Source organism: Ammodytes marinus, assembly GCF_949987685.1.
Source record: "Ammodytes marinus genome assembly, chromosome: 22".
NCBI lineage: Eukaryota > Metazoa > Chordata > Actinopteri > Uranoscopiformes > Ammodytidae > Ammodytes > Ammodytes marinus.
The window spans coordinates 8,199,839-8,222,950 of record NC_137226.1 but is presented as its reverse complement, the minus strand read 5'-3'; the positions used below and the strand labels follow the sequence as shown (position 1 = coordinate 8,222,950).

Genomic DNA, 23,112 nt, shown 5'->3' with positions numbered 1-23,112 from the left:
ATTTCCTGCTTCTGATGCAATATTTAGAGGTCAGACCCTGTCTAGATGATCTCGCCCCTCCCAAGGCATTCATTATTAAATCAGATACGCAACTTAGCTTCTAAAAGGTCAGCTCACCTGTCGGTTTGATGCGAGGTGCTTTTGATTTTCAGGCGGAAAATAAGCATCTTCATCCGCATTGCTCCCTATGCTTGCGAGCACGAGCTACGCTAATGTCAACTTGTTGGTCTATTACCTAAAGCTGAATGGCGGAATGACAATTTTCACAGTGGTGAGCTACTTAAAGTTCCAAATGGGGTGCACCCCCTGATCCTCTTTTCCCAAATGTCGCACATGAATATATTTGGACTCCTTACAACCCAAACAGCGGCATTAGCTGTAGTCAATGAGGCTCGACAGGTGGCGGAGGAACAGGAGAGAGTGGATACAAAAGGGGAGGCCACAGATGCAGTTTCTGTTTTGAATTTTCAGTGATGGCTTTTCCAATTACAGAAACAGTAATTTGCTGTAAAAGGCTCCAGACTGCCGGGAAGGATAGAATGGGAAGGGGTAATTGGTGGGCCGGGGGGGGGGGGGGGGGGGCGTATGAGATATAATCCATATCCCTCTCCAGTGGAGTAGAGCAGCATTAGTCAAGCAGGGGGATCATTTGTTTTTTTTATAGTGGCCTCCCTCAACGTTCAGCAGATGCTGACACCACTTTAAACATCACTCAGGAAGGGGAGTCAATGGCCTTTGTCTTGTCTTTGCCTCCTCCCTGTCACACTGTGGCCTCAGAAAGTGTACAAATACCCTCAGGTGAGCCCCGGTTCTTTGTTGACCAACCACAGGGGGCATTAGACTCATAACAGCTCTGTGTGTTTGCCCAGTGCCTACACACAAAAATAGATGCCTCCTAAGCCAGTACGTATTGTACTGAGCCTGTGTTTTTTGTTGTTTTGTCAGCATGGCCTTTTACCTTTTTGAAGTGTACTGCTTGCATGTCCTGACATGCAGCTATTCCTCCACCCCAGAGAATGAAGGCCGCCAAACCTCATGTATTTTTTAACACTGTCCCTCACAAACTAATAGGTGAGCAAAAGCACAAAGCTTGTGAATCTCTCCGATGGTAGATGATGCCCCTATCTATGCGTCTGCACAGTATTTGACAAGTCAAAGCAAAATGCTCTGTCTGAAGTGTTTCCAAGATGTGCAATAATGTTGATGCAAAAACTATTTGTGGTTCAGCTTCAGTTTAATTGTCTCATGCCTCTAGATGTTGTGTCCTTCTCTTTCATAAATTAAAGTGGGTTGAAGCCAGGTTTATGTTTTCAGATCCTCTTGTTTCACCGGAAGGTGTCCTTTTTAATAGATGCACTCTGCTTTGACTCTCAATTCCTTTATTCTTATAAGCCAGGAAATTAGAAAACGCTCTCATAAGCAACCATTGCTCTCCTGACCTCTGTCATATTGTGATTATTTACCCTTCTGTGATTTAATGGATTTCGTAAACAACATAATAGAATTCAGTACGGCCTTGGGATGCATAGCAAAAGGGCACATGATTCACTGTTTTCATTGGCCTTTTCTTCCCCCCCTTGTCTCTGCTCACACACCGTGCACCACAATATAATCAAATACGATCATAACCATCCCGTAAAACTGTTGTCAGTCTCTTTCCTCTCTCTCTCTTTCCTCCCTCTCCATTGTTTTCTTGTTTTTTAAGCCTAATCGCTCCCTCACTCTGCACTGAGCATTCACAATGTAATTATATATGATTTACAAACAGATGCAGCCATAATGGTGTATAAACAAATTATAGAACGAGGGAGAAAAAAACAACAGAGAAATAGAGAGATGAAGACAGAGAGAAATTGGCCAGCGTCAGAAACAGTCAGTGGATTGGCTGTTTTTTTGGATCATCGCTTTGGCTCTCCCTTCAACACAAAATGAGCACTCACGCTCGACATGGCTTTCCCCTTCTGCACGCAGATATTTAGTTGACGTAAAGCCAACATTACATAGGAATCTGACTCTTTTCTTTGCATAGTATCCTTGCTGCACTTCCTTCCCAATGTTTACATTCTTTCATTCATTTATTTGGGATACAGCACTCGCATAAGACCTGGAGCGCATAGATTTTCTCTCTGTGCTCGCCTGCACCATTTAAAGATGGAGTCAGAGATTCTGGAGAATGCTTGTTGTCAAAATCACTCTCAAAATCAGTGGATATTTCCTCAGGATCCGCTAGCTGTTCGTACTGTGTGTTTGCTGAGAAACATCTGGTGATAATACACAGCTAAGGCTCCGTAAATGGGAATATAAACAAAGGTGTCCATTGCAGCTAGCAAGTAGCAACACACCTGTTTACAGAGCCTATAGGCTGTGTATTAACACTGGATTTTAGCAGATACGTACGTAAAGTTAGCGGTTAGTGAGGAGATATTCATTGATTTATCAAAAAGTGGTTTTGACAACCATTATTCTCAAGAATCACTGACTCCACAATTTTTTAAGCTTATTTCACTTTTTCTGTCACGCGTCACTTTCATTGTGGTCGTCTATTTGACTCCACACAATTGCATTTTGTACACATTTCTGTGTTTATGATTCACATTTACATCAATATTTTTTCACCGTGCCTCTCTGTTGACAAGCACTCACCTTGACTTAATACCTGCCATTTCACCTTTGCCCAGGAAGCCTTCTGAACCTAATTGGACCTGTAAATCCCAACAGAGAATAATAATTATGTGTGCGACACACGCTGCATACTTAATCAGATACTTGCAAATGAGAACATGCATGCTATTAAGTGCCAAAGAGCACACAGGGATGAATTAGAAGGTGTATCTTTATAACTCTATGGGGATCCTGTATAAGACGAGAAGGGACTAAGGCTGGTATTGTGTTGCAAGGACGGTATCTGGTATACAAGGATGTATTATATTCTAACTTGTATCAATGATTCTCCAGAGTTCCAAAAAATAGATGTCTACAATAAAAGCAGCACCAGGAGTTAATGCATTGAATGTTCACTTAAACTGAAGAAAAAAACTGATTTACTTTTATTGTAAATAGTTTTAATCATGAATCCACTTATAACATACTGCACGGTAGGGGGCTTTATTTTTGTGTATATAAAAAATGAACAAACAGGATCATTCATGTAAATCCATTGTACAAACCTTGTAACAGCACTTGGTGCAAGTAGGAAAAAGCATGACTTGCTACGTTTGTACATGTCAATCAAAGCCACGTGTGAATCAAATTGTAGCAGACTATATGATCTATGCAAGGAAAGGACTGCCTGTCTTTTTTTTAGAACACATAACTGAAAAGATAAAATAAAAAACTAACATGGCGTACACTACTTAACAGGTTTCTATGGACATTGTTTAAACTGTACATAAATGTTGAGCAAAAAATTAAAAGTCAATAAAGTGTGAAGGTCACTTCTATGCTAGATAGTCGAGCCATTTATGCTTGACTGCCAGAATTTGACAAGTTTTGGTAATCATATCAGCTAGTCATGGCACTCTACTATTTATGTATTTTTTTCGTCTTTTAACGTTTCCTATATTGGAGCTGTACCCTCATACTGTCAATTTACCATTTTCATGAATAAAGCATTTTTAATAAGGTTGGGATAAGAGGCTCCATCCATTAAGGCATCGCCTGTGAAAAAAAAAATATATACACTCACATAGCCGGTAGAAACCTCTTGAAGTTCATGTGTCATTTATTCAGTTCTCTCTGGAACCAAAGTGGAACATGGCCCCGGAACGGAAACTAATATATAAGTCGGTGTGTAAATACACACTGATGCACTCTGAGAAGGAGGGAAGGCAACACACTTACTAAAAAATAGATTCAATTAAATTAGATTAATAAATCAAGGAGTTGGCTGACTGTGACTGGCCGCTAAAGCCCAGTAATATTCAGTCAATCTGCACCAAGCCGCTGTGGCAAAGTTGCATCATACTGAAGTCACCACGCCACTTCTGTGTGTGCTTGGTTGTTCATATGTGGTAAGGGATTCGTTAACCAATTAATTCGATTTTATTTTTTATTTTTTTTAATCGCTTTCTCTACAAAATGCTAAAGATCTTTGGTCTTGGTGTGCGCGCCTGTGTGTATTTATACTCCCATTCCCCTCACTGCATTCATCAGCAGTTGGTGGAGCAGTGGGTGGCCAATGAGGTGTTTGGACAGCCCACTCCTCCTGCCCTGACCCCCTACACAATCAAACTCGGCTCCAAGCTCGTCATTCACACTCTGCAAAGAAATGCCGTTTATATCTTGTAGTTGTCCACCATAAATAATGTGAGGTGTACATTGCATTTCACCACAGCAGTAAAGGAGTAAAATAAGGTGTGTATTTAGCAGAGAGGCTGTGGTGCTCCAATGCCTGGCTGCCAAGCTCTTGTATGCACCAACATGCATAGTAAGCAAAACTTAGTAGCCTAATTATATTTTGCACACGGACAAAAAAAACCTTACTGATTTAGTAGCCTAATTATATTTTGCACACGGACAAAAAAACCCTTACTGATTTGAAGTGTATTCAAGAAACCAGGTTAGTGGGAGAAATCAGACAATGCATTTACCTGATCCGCAATAACCTGGTTACTGTAAAACCCAGGTTTACAAGCAGATGGTCATGGTCGAAGTGTATAGATTATACATAAACAGTTTCCTTCTAGGCTGAGCATTTGGACTGATGGGACAGTGAGAGGACATACTGCAGTTTTAGAGCTCAGTTTTCCCTGTGCATGTACTAAAATCCTAGGTATAGTCTACTGTTCAGCTGAGGATTTATTTGTTTCAAATTCATATTGTACCTAGACATTATTTACTCGACTGTCTTAAGGTCCATGTTTTCTTTGCATTTATCCAGATATAAATATAGTTGGCAGGTTGCTTCTGTGTCTGGGGTGGATCTGCCTCACATTCTTTAGGGAAACATCTCTTTTCTCCATCACAAATATTGGTCATTGATATCTGATAAGATATTATTTTGGCTTTATGTACTCTCCCATTGTATGAGTGCAAGTTTAAACATGCTTTATAAATGACGACCGTGTCTTACCCACAAAACCTCTTCCCGGGTCGTAGATCAGTGACAATGGCCTCTAAAAATACCACAGTGGAATATTATGTTGGCCACTTTACACTACTAGCTGCTGTAATTGCATCTGAACACTTCATACGCCCCACAAAACGACACACAAACACACACAGCCACTCCTGTACACTTTTAGACACGTGTGTGTGTGTATAAACATGTGTTGACATAAACAAACAAATATACTGTACATATGACACAAACAGCAATACGTGGCCCTCTAGGAAATGCATACTTTATGACACTCGAAATCAATTCCCCAATTGCAACTGATTGGTGCAAATCAGGCTTCCACTTACCGTAGTTATTGAATCCATGGAGCACTGACTCACTGTGTGACTTCTCAAACTCCCACCATATCGACCGCCACATTCTTGCCATGAATCCACCATAATAGGTCTGCTGTGCATGATATACTGGCTTGATAGACCATGAAGGCCCATTTCAAGAGCCGGCTCACTTAACTCAAAGCTGGATTTCTCAAACAGGGTCAAAGCAGCATGGTGCAAATGGGCAGACAGTAGAAAAAATGTAAATATATATTTTCCTTTTGAGTTTTGGTCTCATTCTTTAAATGGCAGTTTGGGGTTAGCAGATTTGGTTCTAATGGGTTGTTGAAGTACCAGTGTTCAAGTATTTAGGAAAACCCAGTTTTTTAATTATTATTTTCCATTCAAGTTTTTATGAGGAGTTGTGTGCTCTACCAAGAAGCATTTGTATGATTTATGTGTTCATAGGAATCAAGGGTGGACGTACTTTCTCTAAGGCAGTTATGCAATTGAACTGAAACCTAGGTGTTTCATTATAAACCAGGCTGTAGCAGTGCAATTGAGTAATTCATCTTAATTATGCAGAACAAAAGGAAGGAACATGATTACGGGACACACTCCCATTCAGTTACAAAAAGCATAAACCTCGAGAAGAATCCTCAGTGTGTGTCTGTGCATAAGAAGCACTCAGTCATACTTTGCAAAGTTGCTGGAGCCTTTATTTTGTTTATACTGAGGCCTTTATTTAGGAGCTCTGCAGTGGTTGGATACAAATGTGTCCATTGTCTACCACTGCCTTAGGACCCTAACCCAGTTAAGAGGTTGAGCGTCAAATACTGTATTGCCGTGGTTATAATAAACATAAACAAACGTTTGCTGGAGATCGCTTAGTAAAAGAAAATTAACGAAAACTCTGATCACACGGGAAAAGTGAGTTGAACTTCGTCCTCATCTCTTCACGTCTGTGTGTTTTTAAGGAGGTCAGTTGGAGAGTCTGATGGAGACCATGAGAGCAGAGATCGCCGCCCAGCCACCAGTGGAAGGCTCCTACGCTGCACGCAGAGGGGACTACTGCATAGCCAAGTTTGCTGATGACGAATGGTAAACAGACATATTGATACTTGTGATAATATCGTTGAAACTTACAATTAACTAAATCCCTTTATAAACTTTTTAGCTTTAACTTTAGCTTTTCTTGTGACAGCTAGTGAAAGTTTATTTGCAATCAAGTGATTTATGTTACATTATAACAAAACGTATATTTTTGCATGTTTTCTCAAATATACCTGCCAATTGATTTTCCCTTCCGATCTATTTAAGCCTGAGATGCAATAACTGCAGACACCCACAGGGTGTAATTAGCTCAGTGCCAATGCTTTGGCCTCTTCTAATCAGCAGTCGCTTGACACACACACACACACACACGTGCACTCACACTCACGCACACCTCTTCATCTAGTCTTCTCACAGAATGCTGGAAGTTTGCAGATGGTCCCGGGGACAGATTAAAGTCACAGTGATCGAGGGAGGGAGAGAGAGTGTCTATGTCAAGAGGGTGACTGTGAAAAAAAGATCACACAACTGATTAAAAAAACAAATGTTCCCCCGACACAGGTGCTCTTTCTTTTTTTCTTTCCGCCTCTATTCCCTCCATCTTTCCTCTCCAGGTTGTAAAGGGCAAAACTAAAGTTATTTTTGATTGCAACAGTCACCAATGAAAGTCAATGAGTGCCATCTGTTGTTAACCTTCAATTTATTTTCCCTTTTTTTTGTGGAGCAAACGTCTGCCGCCTTGTTAAGTTCAGAAACATAACATTAATCCTTCAAGTGGCAGACGTCGGAGATTTTTTTACCAGTCATATTATTCAGCGAGCTAATTATGTTCATGTACGCATTGTTCTGCGTCCATATCTTTGTATTCTGTGATGCATGTAAAATGTCGGCTTGTTTCATTAGGAGGCTAATTAGTTATTCGTTGCCTTTCAACGCCTCTTAGAACACCATCGTCAGAAAGGAAAAAAAACTCTGTTCATCAGTCACTCACACTGTGACTCTACAGTAGAGCTTATTCCTGTCCTTTATGTCTTCCTGTTAATCGCATATTAGGCATTAACGTTGTTCTCTTGTCTCTCACCAAATAACTTGGCTTTCTTCTGCCTCTCCTTGGTGCTCAGCCAATTTGTCTTCCCCTGTTCTCATTTGTTTTATCAGAGTTCAGTGTCCGACAAGTGATGGTCAGATGAAGAGACACTCTTCATGTTTATCACTGAGCTTTATGTCTTAGTTGTAATGTAAAGCTTAAATTGTGCCGGAAAAATCAAGCTTTACAAAGTAAAACTGCTGTTTTTCTTTTGTGATTAGCCTTAATACACTAAAGGTATTTGCTACAAGGCAAAAATAGCTTTCCTTTATTGCAAAGAGGCCTCTGTGCAATTTTCGCAGCCCTGCCACCACGTCCTGATAGATCCCCTCTGTCCCCCCTCACTCCCCCGATCACAACAGACAGATCCTGCAACACCTTCACCCCAGGGAAATAAGCACGGAATCATTTACTCATCTCCCTTTCCTCTTGTGCCCTCTCTTCCTCTCTTTTTTTATTCTCTCTCTCTCGCTCTCTCTCGCTCTCTCTCTCTCTCTCAAAATTATTCTTTTGTTGTTGCAGGTACAGAGCCAGAGTGGAGAAAGTTGAGTCGCCAGCAAAGGTTCATGTCTTCTACATCGACTATGGCAACGTGAGTAACTGAGTGACCATGACTATGATGTGTTTAAAATGTTGAATGTTGTATTGTCACCATTAATTATTTTGTTGGGGCTCTAAAACCAAATACATTTGTTTTTGGATGAGTACATTTTTATCTATTTCTTTCTTCTATTCCAACAGCAGTTGTTTGCTTATTTCAACATTCAAAGCAACTTAACATCCTTCATGTATCCTCTCAGCTTGAGTATTTTGGAAAAATATGATGCAGGCTTGTTTGTTTTCCCTTGTTTGTTCCTGACCGAAGCAAAGAGTGCCACTGAGTGTTTTGTACTTTTCCCTTTTCATAACAATGATAAAAGCAGACATACACACAAACCCTCCCTACCCCCTCCCTATTTTGTCTCCGGATATCCTTTCTCTTATTTTCTCTGTGATGACGAAGGCACAACATCCTTTTGAACGCATTATTGTGTGTGTTCCTACTATCCATGCCACGTGCATACACATACTTGCATCACTGTGTGGCTCGTGCAGTCAACCCCGGCCTGCGGGAGATTTCCCATGATGCAGCGCAACGGCACAGTGTGTGACTGACCTCAGAGTGGGGGACAGCTCGAGGTTTTGCTGCCAGACGCGATGCGTCCTGGCATGTTGCTGAAAGTGTGATTCTCCGAGGTCGACCTGGCTTATAAAAAAAAAGTGGAGGTGATATCTCCTCTGTAGTTTTGGGTCCTTTCAGGTTGACTCATTCCGAATCTAGGATTTCATGCTTGTGTCATGAGCTATTAGTTTGTTATATTGCCCTCTGTCTCGGGTACAGGTCAGCACATGAATTATGTGATCATAAGCAATCACAGCAGATCCCCTATTGTCTTTCATTTTTAAAGCCTACATTTACAGTGCTGTCAAAATCTAATGTACCATTGATAAATCTCAACGTTCTAATCCATAAATGCTCAGGGTATTGTCTGTCTAGACTGTACAGTCCAATGAACACATTAACCTAAGATATGGGGGTCATTAAATTAATTCCCCACTTCTAACGGCTGTGTCTTTGTCTGACTTTTCATTAGCACGTTTCCTTTTAGACAGCCTATGGTGATCACTTAATCACTTCATATCAGTGAAATGTGGTACTCATTTTATTATGTGCTTTGTGTTTCAATTTGGGAACCGAATCTAACTAGAGTGCTGGACATGCAATCAGAACTAATGGCACTACTGCACTGTTCTGTGGATCCAAAATTCAGGTGTTTTATCGTTGTTTGTGATTCTGCAAAGATAACGACTGTAACAACTATAATCATTGCATATTTAAACCTGCGTTATTGTCTCAAGCACTTTTAGAAAATGTAACATTGTTTTCCTAAAATGGATACGAAGCAATAAAACCATTCACTCATAACCATATCCAAATGCACACTGGAAAGTAGTTTTGGCTTTTCCTACTGACTGATTTTTTTTCAAATCTAACAAGTGTCTGACGATCAACTTGACATTGATTGTCGCCTTCACTCCTAGCTTGTAACCGAGCTAGAGACCAGATGGAGCTTAGTGAATGGGCCCTCAGTACTGCTGTAGAGGCAGCTTTAAACTGATTGTTAAAACGACAAGCACGCAGTCCTTAACCTACAATGGCATCTGTCCTTCTTTCACAGTTGTAAACTATCATTGTTGAAGTGACATGTATTTCAGAATTGATTTAGAATCAAGGGAAGATAGGAACGCATTGTAGGGTACATGATGAATTTACAGAAGTGCAGTGCTTTGCTTGAGAATGTCCTTCGCTTGCTGAGGCATTTGATGAGACAGGCACCCCGCGATGTCAAACATTCCGAGAGTACACTTACATCACAAGCTTTCAACAACCTTGTTACATGTTTGTTTTATGTATCTTCATCATCACTGAACAAGCCGACATGTCTCCCCACATCTCTGTTGGCTTCCTTTAGTGCCGTGCTAGCAGGAGATGGATGTCATGTTTGCTTAGACAAAGTCTGCATCATAAACATGCGCTCCACTTATTGTTGTCTTTACAAAACCCTCAAAATCATTATCCAAGAGAGTAACTCTGTTGGACCCTAAACCCAGACTAGACTGACTTTACACAAAAAGTATTATGGCTTAGTATTTATAACTTTCTAAAACGTTTTTAACAGTAACTTAACATGATTATACATGTAACAATGTCTATTTATTATCTATTTTATCGCTATTTATTTTGTTAATTTTATGGCTGTTTATTTGACCTTTCTGTCTTTTGCCGACTGTTTGTCTTTTGACATATTACATTGTGGATGTCGTTTGTGTGATCGTGGATGCTGGGTAAACTGCAAATGAATTGCCCTTCTTGGGTTCAATAAAGTTGTCTAAACTCAATGTACCTTTTCTAATCTGATGAAAAACGCTCTGTTTATTTCTGAATTCTGTCCTCTGTCTATCCTCCCTCCAGAGAGAAGTTGTGTCGTCCACTCGTTTGGCTGTCATGCCCCCTGCCTTCAGCACCAGGACCTTGGCAGCACAGGCCACCGAGTATGCCTTAGCCTTCATCCAGGTCCCACAAGATGTAAGTGCACACAGGGCCAGCACGCGCGCAGACTAGAGATATGTGTCGCAGCTTGAAAGCTTCAAAATTAACTTTGAGATATCAACCTCTTCGCTTTCATTTTTCTGCCAGCGTTTGAAAGTTGACTTTTTCTGGCAGGACACGAAAACTGTTTGAGTTTCACTTATCGCTCGAGGTGATAAGTCTGTAACTGACAGACAAGGTCGAGTTTGCATTCCAAGCAAGTGCTCGATGGTGGAAAATGATGCTCATACATAAATGCATGTTTAATAAAGCAAGACAGAGCAATGATGAACATTAAGATATTGATTTACTTTGTTGAAAAAAAAATAGGGATTAAAGGTGGAGTCAGCGATTCTGGAGAATGCTTGGTGAAACTTGTTAAATACTAAAAAAATATCTTGTTTGTAGGGTATGTAAACAATGGGGGACCACCATAGCTAGCAACATGACTGTTTACAGAGCCTAGGCTGTGTATTAACACCAGATTTTTTCTCCACACACACCCAGTACGTATATGTAGCAGATCGTTAGAAGATATTTTATCATCCACATACACATCCTATAGCTAGATACAACCACCCAGGCACTTTATTTGCATGTGTCTGTGCATATAAATGTCCATCTGATAGCCGAGCAGCAGTTACAGTTTTATTCTGCTGCCCTAATCTTCTTGTTGACATCCAACTGTGTTTACTCAGCCTCCAGTGACCACTTGTGTGTGTTTGTCTCTACGTGTGTGAGTGACTGTGTTTCTCTGTGTGTCATGGGGTCAATTCGTTGGAAGCCTCCTGAGCCAGCTGCTTCCGGAATAGTTTGTGCAGATTAAAACCATGTTTTGTTTTGGTATGTGCCTGATTGGCACAGCGCTAAGCCCCATCTTTAATTGGGTGCGTGCATTAGTCTGCATTTGAAAGTGGGTTAGTTTAAAGGGTATTGTGCTTAGCCTAGATACAGCAAAGAGCTGCATGTTTGTAATTGTATGTAGAAAATAATGTGAACTACAATGGCCATTCTTTGTGTGCTTCTATTTTGGATTATCAAGACTATTCTTATTAAATAAAAAATAGTGACTGTATATATATATACAGCTTTATGTTTGATATTTTTCAACAAAATATACGCCCATGAGTCTCGTATTGAACATGTGTATAAAGCTTTGCACAATGAGAGCTGTGTGTGTGTGTGTGTGTGTGTGTGTGTGTGTGTGTGTGTGTGTGTGTGTGTGTGTGTGTGTGTGTGTGTGTGTGTGTGTGTGTGTGTGTGTGTGTGTGTGTGTGTGTGTGTGTGTGTGTGTGTGTGTGTGCGCGTGTGTCAAGTGGTGGTGCCTGCACACAAGCTGTCACCTGTCTCCTGAGTCAGTGTCTCCTGAAGGGTGAAGTGGCCCATCTGTTGATCCAACCAGGGGGACAAAGGCATCACCTACACTTTACAGCCCCCAGACACACACACACACACACAAAGCTTTAACACTTGTTGGAAACTGACACGCGTCTTACATTCATTCTCTCTTTTTCTCTGTCAATCTGCATCTGTCTAACCCTTTTCCTGCTCTATTTTCCCTTGGTTTCCCTTTCATGTGTTTTCCGTCAGCTTTATCTGAAGACCTCTTACTGTGTCACTCATTGACAGCACGGCGCCCCGCTTGTACTGCGCATAGGAACGCTTGTTGCCTTTCTCTGGCAACCTGCCACCTGATGCCCGGCACAAAATGTCTGTCTTCAAAAGCTATGTCGCTTCATCATCAGTCTTAAAATTGTGCGCTTTCCAAAGTGACAATGTCTTCAAAAAAGAGGTTTTACCCTTAATGTTTAGCTTTTTTGTTGGAAAAGCTCTCTTACCTGAAATGGGCTCTTGTAACTTGCCTAAAGTTTCTGTTGTGAACTCGCAGCTGCCTGCACTCAGCACATACTGCCACCTCTTTAATATGTCTGTTAATTATAGAAAGTGGTTTGTGTCACGAGTGCACCTTAATTCTAAAAGAGAAAACTATTTATTTGTACCCACTTGCATTCATTTTGATGCACTACTTCTACCTTTTCTCATTAACAGTCATGTGTATAAAAAAATATAAAAAAAGAGCCGGCAGCAAGAGTAATATTAGTTATTTCTTAAACGTATTAATATATTATGTGTCCCATTACATGTAGTTTGTCTAAAACATGACTTAACGAATGGCTGCAATTAATCGTTGGTCAGATTAAATAAATTATTAAAATGGAAGTATGGCTCGTACAGTTAATGGATTATTTTTTCACAAGTCCTCAAAAAAAGGGACTTAAACAAATGTATTGTTTCAAACCTGAACCTGATCCATAAACTTGAGTAATACCCATCTGCAAAACAAATGATATTGATTTTAAAGAAAGTGAAATGTTTATATTTTAAGCAGGTTCTGTTCTGCACATATGGAGGACAAGAGAGGGTCATTAGAAGGCTCTCATTAATTTTGTATCACCCCCCTCACGAGTGTCAAAGTATTCTTGTTCTCTAATACACTCTCACTGCGCTTCTTATCTGTCCTCTGTCACACACTAACCCTTCCTCTGCCCCTCTCTCTCGCTCTCTCTTGCTCTCTCTCTCTCTCTCTCGCCCTCTCTCTCGCCCTCAGCTCCCCTGCAATGCCAGTGACAAGTTGACCAGGGGGAGATCGGGGACATAAAAAGCCCTTAGTTTTGTGCCTTGAACAAGCTTCCCTGCCCACACATGCTCGCACACACATACAGCAGACACGCACATACCCAAGGGCAGCTAGCTCGAAGGGGGTTGCCATGGAGACAGAGACCAGGGCGAGAAAGAAGGGAAGCAAAGAGATGGATGGTGTAGTAGGGAAAGGAGGGACGATGGCCAGGGACTGATTTTTTTTTTATTTTATTTTTGTTTAGTCTTCCCGCCTCGGAAACCTTTTTCTCGTTTTTGCTGGTACTGCTGGAGGACACTAGGTCAGGATTGCATTCCACCCCTATCCCCACTATGTGTTCAATCAAATGCTGGCCTTTCACAGTGTTGAAGGTTAGGAATAGAAGAGTTTTGTAACTAACTGAGAAACTAGCAGAAAGGGACATGATGAGGAGGAATATGAACAGGGTGCGTCAGAGTTGGACCATAAGATGCTTCAGCCAAACTATTTGTTGAAGTGGGTTGCTGAGCAACACAATGGACTTATAACTGTGTGACTGTTGATCATGTTATTGTAATCGATTTGTGTGTATTCTGATTTACGTGACCACTTTCTTCAAAAACTCTGCTTAGCATATAAGTGTGTGTGTGTGTGTGTGTGTGTGTGTGTGTGTGTGTGTGTGTGTGTGTGTGTGTGTGTGTGTGTGTGTGTATATATATATATATATGCATATATATATATATATATATATGCATATATGTGTATATATATATATATATATATATATATGCATATATATATATGCATATATATATATATATATATATATATATATGCATATCTGTTGAGGAGCCATCAGTGATAACATACTAATTACCCCTTTCACCTCTCTGTTTTCCTTCTTCTTCTTTCATTATCTCCTCCATTTTTTTTTTTCCTGTTTCGATCCCACCATCCATTACTGCTCCATTTCCTGTCATCCTCCCATCCCCCCTCTCTTCTCTTACCTACTTTCTTCTTGTTCTTCTCCAGGATGATGCCCGTGCGGACGTGGTCGATTGCATTGTGCGGGACATCCACAATACCCAGTGCCTGTTGAATGTGGAGTATGCGGGCGCTTCCTGCTCACATGTCACAATACAGTTTGGGGACACCAAGGACGACGTGGGCCTTGGCCTGGTCAAAGAGGGCTTGGTCATGGTGGACGTCCGCAAGGAGAAGTACCTGCATAAAATAGTAAGTGTTAAGATAAAGAGGATGGATATACAGTTGGTGATGGGAGGGCAGGGGTTAGATAAAGAAAATTTAAAGTCTTCAATTCACCTTTGGAAGGCTCTTTTTGCTGGTTCCTTCCCTAACTGGATTGGTTGTGTTTTTAATTTAAGGCAACCAGTCCCTTTCTCTTAATGTCTCGTCTCACGGGGGCTTTAATTATGTACCCCCAAACTGTGGACAATGCACATTCGACTCTCTGTTAGGTGTGAATCCTCACTTAGAAAACAATGCTTACTGATAGTGATTTGTTGTTTACACTTAGGGAGAGATGTGAACAGGCCAGTTACAGATTCAATTGATTTTCCAGCCCAACTCTGACTGGTCTTTGTCTATTCCAAACAGCAAACAAGACTATCCATATTTCTAAATATGACTTGTTTTTTCTCAACGTTATTCTTTCAGTAGCTCTTGTAGGATCAATAGTTGTTCCGCCACTGTTATAAATGGACAACGGCATCGATGCTACCATACGATCGTTGATCGTATGGTAGCAGCGGGTGCTACTTAACTTTAAGCACTCAGTCAATGTTAAGCATTCTCATTTGCTAACAGGCCCCTTGTGCATTATTTAATGTTGAAAGGTCCGTATGTTGCCTATGGCTTTTTGACAGCAGTCCAATAATTACCACATTTCCGAGCTAGTATGCATATACCCACTCATTTCCATCCGTTTGTCATACTATAGATGTATAGATTTATTTTTAAATAAATGTTGGCTAGTATTACACTAATAGCCTGTTGTGTAATGTGAACACTGTGGTACAAGCAGCTCCTCACTTATCAATCCACAACCACTTAAAATATACTGACTTACACACAGACTCAGATGGCGGCCATTTTGTCAAAGCATGAAGCGTCTCTCATTTTTACTTTCCAGTCATTATGCTAATTCTCCCAGCAGACTCCCAGCCACTCTGTACGTGAAAGATAAAGAAAAATTGAGGATATTTATTCCTGCTGCAATTACTGCTCTCTCACAACATTAGTCACTCTGCCGTTTGTATTTCATAAAGTGAAAGGCACAAAGGAATGGAAAAATATAACCACTGGTGTAATTGTTCATAAACATAATGTACATTTGTATCAATTGGAGCCTGGTGGGAAGAAGGCATTTGTAGAGATATTCTTTCACACTTAATTCACTCACACATGGAAACTCATTTTTGTAGACACTAAAGAGGAAAGATAAAAGCACTTCCCACCTCACGGTCGGTCAATAAAGGGCTGTGCATCATTGTAAAAGTGTTCCCACCTCTGACCCCCAGCGAGTAGCTAAGGACCATAATGCACTCGCTGGGTAATGGACCCTGGAGACAAAAGGACAGTGATTAAAACCCTCAAGCCATACAACTAATAGGCTTATAGACTGCATAGATTTAGGTTGTGTTGGATCAAATGGTTTCTCTTTAGTCTTCTACAACTGTGCCTCCAGCATTTGCCTCTTCCTTGCTGGCTTGTGGCTACAGACAAATATTTTGATCTGGAGAAAGCTTAACAATCAGCAGTACTGCCAATGTGCTTACAAGTGAGTGTTTGAAGTAAGCTCTACAGCATTTCTTGTTAATAATTCCACCCATCAATTCTGCTTCCGAGCTCAAAGCTGAACAAGCCGAAGTGTGATTAGGCCACAAAACCTCTAAATGGTGTAAATGTGCTCCTGATTTATATAATGTGTGGGTTTATTCGATTGACTGCAATTCTGCTGTTTGTAGCTTATGTTTCCTATTCTGGTCTTACAGGCTTTGTTAGACATGATAACGTTAGAAATTTTTAACTGTTTAAGAGCAAAAATTATTGTCACTCTCCGTCGATAATTTAATAATTGTCTGTCCTTTGTCCAGTCAAAAAAAAAACTCATTACAGCTTTTCAAATTCAATTTAATTTGCTGTTCCTTGACCAACGGTCTAAAACCAAATTATATTAAATTCACAGGATAGACTTTTTTTTATATGTATAGTTGACGCCGTGGACTGGTAATTACAATAGACATTTGAACTATATTGATATTTTATAGACAAAACAATTTGTAAAACGAAAAAATTGTAATTGGAATTTTGAAAAAGTAATTTAGATAAATGGCAGCCTTATACTAGACAGTGAAAATCTTTACCCTAACAAATCAAAATTGTGATTCTTTCAATTTATCCATTCCTAAAAAAAGAAAAATGCTTTTTGACTCTAATGCTGCATTGGAAGATGACAATTTAAAGAACATTTAGTCTGGTAATTTGCTGTATACAAGTGTTATTTATTTATTTTCTTCTGTAATATACCAGGGTTGACCTAAAGCCACTTGTTTGCGTGGCGTATTTCTGTCTCAAAGATTCATGAGCAGTGCTGCAGCTGCTGCTGGTGCTACAACACAAAACCTTATCTTACAGGGGCAGTACTGCCAACTTTCCAAGATACAACCTTTAGTTGACCTCTGGATCCATGCCCCTATTCTTCCCTCTTTTATATACAGTTCCCCTCCAGCTTCTTTTGATAGTGTAGTATCCAAGCTGACTCGCCCTGAGCTCTCTCTCCCCTCTTTTCTCTCTTCCAGACTATCGGCCTCCTTGTAAAAAGCGACTTTTGTCCGTCCTATCTGCTTCATTTTAGCTCCATTCTTTATTCATTATCCATTGCAGGGGATTGGAACATGGTCATTGTAATCTGTACTCTAGTGCTAAGCATTGCGTAACAGATGGGCTGTAATGTGGCACTGGCACTCCAGTGACTATCAATAGTCAGTCATAAGTGCACTGAAGGTTAACAGCAGTCTTTGAGGGTGGCATTGTCCTAAGAGATGGAGAGCAAAGAGGGATATTCATCCATTTGGGGCTTTATCTCTCCCTTTTCAAGTGCACTCCTTCCTTAAGCCCCTACATTTACTATTGCCCACTATGCACTCCATATGGATGCCTATTGTTGCAACTATACAACAGTAACATGGCAAAGGGTAAACATTAAAGTGTTGGCTTTGCTACGAGCTGTTAGTTTCTGAATGGAGGGAAGTGTGACATTAAAAGGAAAGCAGGAGCAGAGGCATCAGGAGGTGGGTGGAAAAACTGTAAGCCAAGTTATGATTGCTGCACTTTACTTCGTGAGGCGAATCAATGCAAATGTGAGTATGGACGTTAAAGTGTGGGATTTAAGTACACTCTCATTTGGGTCCTTTTAGAACGCAACTGACCCACACATACAGACTTAACATCAGAGCCTAAACCAGTATATATAGGTCATCCTGTTTACATCCACTACGTATTCATGCACACATACTGTACACTGAAAATTTAGCAGATTTAATATCATAGTAAAAAAAAAAATTGTCATACATCTGGCATATCTTGTCCTGCACATGTGTTGTTTACGAGGCTTTGATATTTAGATTATCGTCAGTGAGCGATATCATTGCTTTATCACCAGCACAACATTGTAAACAGAAAAACAGAAGGGACATTATGTACTTCAAATTATATACAGTAGCTATCGTATTTCAGGGTTTATGGTCCAGTTACTATGTCATGGTGCTGTGACTTTTTTTTCTCACTGCCATATTTTCTCTCAAAGAATTTATTGTGTCTCTGTTTTTTTCTCACAGCATCGCATTACACATCTTTGTTTCCTTTCCTGCTCTAACTCTTTTAAATTTAAATACAGAGCATCAGAAGAAGCTCAATATTTCTGTGAAAATCAACTCGAACAGAGATGAGTGTGTGAGCATGAAGGGGCGTGTTTAATTTAACTTTTCCCTAAGGCAAAGGTGCTGCTGCATTATGTGGACTGTCGGGTACAATTGGCTGCCGTACAAAGCTTTAGCCAATCGTACATGCTACAATCATGTAAGTATCATAAATGAGCTGTTAGCAAAGCTCAACGGTAATGGTTGCCTTGGGGAGCCGGATTTAGCCAGTGCCTCTACCATGTAATTTCGTGTAATTGCCTGGTTCGCAACTGCTATTCTTCGGTTGGGAAAAGGAAATGCATGTTTAACTTCTATATAAAGTCAAGGAATGGCATGTATATGCATGCATTTATTTTCTCCAATAAAGATTTGTGTAGATAGAGTATTAATCAAAGTATTGATATTAATTTAAGAAAAGCAGAAACTCAATGGAAACTTGGAGTCTAACTTGTAATTTAACACTGCAGCACTGTGTGTTGTTACACTACATTAAGAGTTCTTCTCTCTTGCTCTGAACTGAAACTCACACCCTCAGACAGTAGATATATAAAGCCGTCCTTAAATTGTTCTGGCACCCTTAACTATCCACTGTTAGATTGGCAAGACGCCACACTGGCACTCATCCTCTCACTTACTTAAACACTTCTTTATCTACCTTCATCCATCTGAATGTCTCCCTCTGCTCACTGTTAAGAGTTCCAGTGCTCCTCTTCATCACTTGGTCCACTTGCCCCTATACTCTACATTCGTCTTGCACCTTCTATTTCTCTGCCTTCTGCACATCACTCCCTCACTCTGCCGTACCAGTCATTATTACCTTTTTCCTCCACTCAGAGGCTCTCACTCATACACCCTTCCCTCTTCTCCCGGTGTTCTTTTTTTAACCTATGCCTGTCATCCAAACCTGAGCTTGAGCAATTCATTAAGACAGCGAAAGGGCTGCCGTTTCGTTCGGCTTTTTGCATGTGCTGATTTGCATTCCGTCAGTGCTATGTCATGATGATCATAATCCCCAGGTATTAGAGTGGAGAAGCACTCAGATCAGACCTGGAGTTGGCCTCATAATGAGCTGTGATTTAATATGCTATGTTTAAAATAGTTACCCGCAATTATTTTAAACTTGCATTAGCTGATAGTGCCCTATGAACCCACCCTAGTTACGAGTAGGTAGGTAATAATGTCTCTCCTCTATTTTTTTAGTAGAGACAGACACATGACATGAAGATGACTAGATACGCAAGATTTTTTTTTCTTCCTTGATTGTGATAGTAAGAAGTGCCTGCAGCATCTATCTTTGACCAACACACATACACTCTAACACTTGATATGTATTTGTTGTAAAATATTTATCTGAAGTTATTCTCATTGACACATCAATTGAATTGGAAGACCGTTGTATAGTTAGAAGTACTATCTTTTGTGCTCTTCTGCTTTTTTGTCAGCAGCGGCTAACATGACTGATTTAAACTCTGTCAGGCCACCGGGTGCTAAGTGTCTCACCCAGTCACCTCCGCTAACTGACATCGGTGCTAGCCCCCAAATGGCATTAGCCGTTACAAGATTATAATCTCCTGTTTGCTAATTACAAGTCAATTACAAACACCGAAGTGTCTGTCACTCCCTCGCCAGTGCAATTATTATCAATCACCAACAGAAACGAAGCCTGCTGTATCGACCTAGTCCTAGTTTTCCTTGTGCTTTCTACTGAAGAGATAGAAATGCAGGAATATAATTCACACACCTTTAGACAAATGTTTATAAAGACTTGTTTTAAGATCTTTAATAAAATGTTACTGTGACAGTGTGTATGTGTGCGTGTCAGCAGAAGGCAGACTATGGGGAGCTTTTTGAGATGGCTCCCTTAGAGTGAAAGATGCAGATGAGTGTCCCAGATTCTTTAATTACCCAGCAGCCCCCTGGGAGGTGTAGTTTTTTTTCTCCCTTTTTATCTGATTTACCTGTATTGTTGCTGTATTCACATTGGGGCAACACCTTTCATGTGTGAATGTTGAACAGAGGACTTTCAAGAAGCTTTGTGCGGACACAAGGTCATCCTTCAAGTGGAGGCTCTCATGAGATCAAGTATTCTTTACTTATCGGTCTCTTTTCACATAAACTGCCTCATGGGTAGTGTAGTGTTCTTTCAGGTTGCAGTTAAAGATACCCAGTGTTGTGGTTGCATTGCACAGTAATTGTGTTAATGGGGGTTGAAACGTTTATGAAGAAGAAATTGCCTGCTTATTACTGGAGTCACACCTACAGTGTATGTGGGGAATCCATACAGGAAATCAGTAAGGCTCCCACATACAATGGATGTCTCCAGGGATGGGTTGTTCCATATATCAAAGTGCAATTGTACAGATACTCTATAGTTAGGCGGCATATGTAATGTCCTCTGCTTCTGCCATACTGTCAGGTCACTGGTTAGGACACTGATGGTATGCCTCCTGGGAATGTGGGTGTTTCTATACAATAGTTTGAAACAACAATTCATGTACTAGCACCGCTGTTGTTGCTGATGAGGTGTCTCCCAGCAGAGAGGACAAACATAGTAAATGCGTGGGGAGTCCCTCATGAACACCGACACACTCTAGCCTTTGACTACTTGTTTGAAATGTAGAGAGGGATATATATATATATATATATATATATAAAGAAAAAAAAATGCAGGGGATTGGAATGTATGCTTCAGAGTGCAGCCGGTAAGCACTATATGGATCCTGCCATGGCGGATCCGGTGCCCATATCCCCCCAACCCAAAAATTCCTCACCATGTCATCTATAAATGGCTTTTAGCCGTATCCGGACCACCAATTGACTGATTTTCAGCTCGCTGCCCTCCCTGTTCAACCCCAAAGCCTGTCACAGCCCATCAGCAGCCCCCCACCTCATCTCCCCAAAAAACCGCCACAGGGTACATATAACACACACACACAATCACTGAGCTTCATGGGTGTGTGACAGCATGACCGCTCCCCACCAATGGCTCAATACCTAATTTACAAGTATAGTTAGAGATGAGGCCTTTTAATGGACATTTTCTGCTCCCCTGCTATCGACTGCACACAAACTCACATACACACCCACTGACACAGGCAGTTGCCTTGCTTCTGCCACTGCTCTGAGGGACCTTTTGACATGTCCTAGCTGACACGCGCCACTTCCCAAATGCCATCCCATCTTCTGCGGATGTACACACACACACAGTTGCACACTATATCCTCCCTCCCACACACCCAGGAGGTAAATAGAGGACAGTCTGGAAGGGAGTGGAGTCACCACGTTGTTCAAATTTAGATTATATTGAGTTGTGTGACCTCACGAGAGAGAGAAATAGATATTTGAGAAAAAGAAGAGCAAACTCAATGTAGGCTGTGTGTGTGTGTGTGTGTGTGTGTGTGTGTGTGTGTGTGTGTGTGTGTGTGTGTGTGTGTGTGTGTGTGTGTGTGTGTGTGTGTGTGTGTGTGTGTGTGTGTGTGTGTGTGTGTGTGTGTGTGTGTGTGTGTGTGTGTGTGTGTGTGTGTGTGTGTGTGTGTGTGTGTGTGTGTGTGTGTGTGTGTGTGTGTGTGTGTGTGTGTGTGTGTGTGTGTGTGTGTGTGTGTGTGTGTGTGTGTGTGTGTGTGTGTGTGTGTGTGTGTGTGTGTGTGTGTGTGTGTGTGTGTGTGTCCAAATTATTTATTTGATACATTGGTGTAAAGAAAACAAGTTTTACGTAAGTAAGCCCCTGGGAGAGCACTGGAGAATGTTTTGTGATATCTTATCTGTTGTTAGTCATAGCATTTGTTGTGTGCATAAGATTTACATGTGTGTGTCCTCCTTAACTTTATGAACCCATGCTGGTGGGCTTGTCAAGCCACGTTCCTGCCAAAGCGCCTGATCTCCTCCGACAGCCATGCTGGGGGGACCGGCACGCAACATGGCACGCAATCCTTGTCCACACCAGATTGGAACAATGACACTCATATGTATATGTGCTTTTAAATTATAATTTTTTAACAGATTCCCCAAAAAAATATAGATTATTAAAACAAATTCTTTGATTCCATGAATACGTTTATTTGTAAAAAAAAAAAAAAAAAAAAAGCAAAATCTATGGTAATCTTTTCACTCCATATTTAATAAAACACCATTACTTTCCCTGGTCTCTATCCAACACAAGGATTCTAAAGTCAGCCTTCGAGGATTCTCTCCCCGGTTAGCTGTGTTGCTTATGTGACAAGCCTTTCCCCATCAAACCCACAAAAGCCTGGCCTCAGCCTTTTGCTTGCCATGCAGTATTCATGCGCTGGTATGCAGAACGAGAGACATCTCTTAGGACTACAATCCACAACTCAAGCCAAGTACACTCCACTTAAAACAGTGTGAGTTGCATACAGTTGTGTGCCGTACTGCCATTGTGTTCCAGCAAACGCACTGACGACGACCTGACTTGTGCCGAGTTTTCAGAGGAGACAGAGGTGGCAGGCGGAGGGAGAATGAAACCAGATGTAATGAGGATTAAGATAACAGTACAAAAGACCAAGAACAATGCAGAAACAATGAAACAATAACAAAAGGGAGTTAGTGGTGGGGTTTCTTCTTTTTTTTTTTACTGTTTGTCTGAGAGGCTTTGGATCTGATTGTCATTGCCGTTAATGAGAAAAGCTCTCAACATGCGCGGAGGACAAGAAGCATTGTTCCCTTTCCACTCAAGTGGTTTTGATGTCGCCTGACATCCTTTTTTCCCCCAGTAGAGACGGCCAAGAGAGCACAAGCATCTCTCAAACTTTGATTTTGTTACTTGCTTTTCAAATGAGCCCCATCCATAATCTGGTTTCACTTAGCATTTTTGCAAGCTGTGACATTAAAGAAGTGGCAGCTCACCTACGCACCAGACGCGCACAACCTGTCGGAGAGCTGCCGTGTT

At 40.9% G+C, this 23,112-nt stretch overlaps 1 protein-coding gene across 1 annotated transcript in view; it reads left to right on the top strand.

Annotated features, from left to right (window-relative positions):
* The window catches only part of snd1 (staphylococcal nuclease and tudor domain containing 1), a 176,005-nt gene that overhangs the window by 146,618 nt on the left and 6,275 nt on the right, over nt 1-23,112 (top strand). The window contains exons 19-22 of the mRNA XM_080050907.1: nt 6,354-6,477; nt 8,039-8,108; nt 10,530-10,643; nt 14,296-14,499. Coding sequence (XP_079907033.1) covers nt 6,354-6,477; nt 8,039-8,108; nt 10,530-10,643; nt 14,296-14,499 — 512 coding nt within the window. The remainder of the gene's footprint in view (nt 1-6,353; nt 6,478-8,038; nt 8,109-10,529; nt 10,644-14,295; nt 14,500-23,112) is intronic.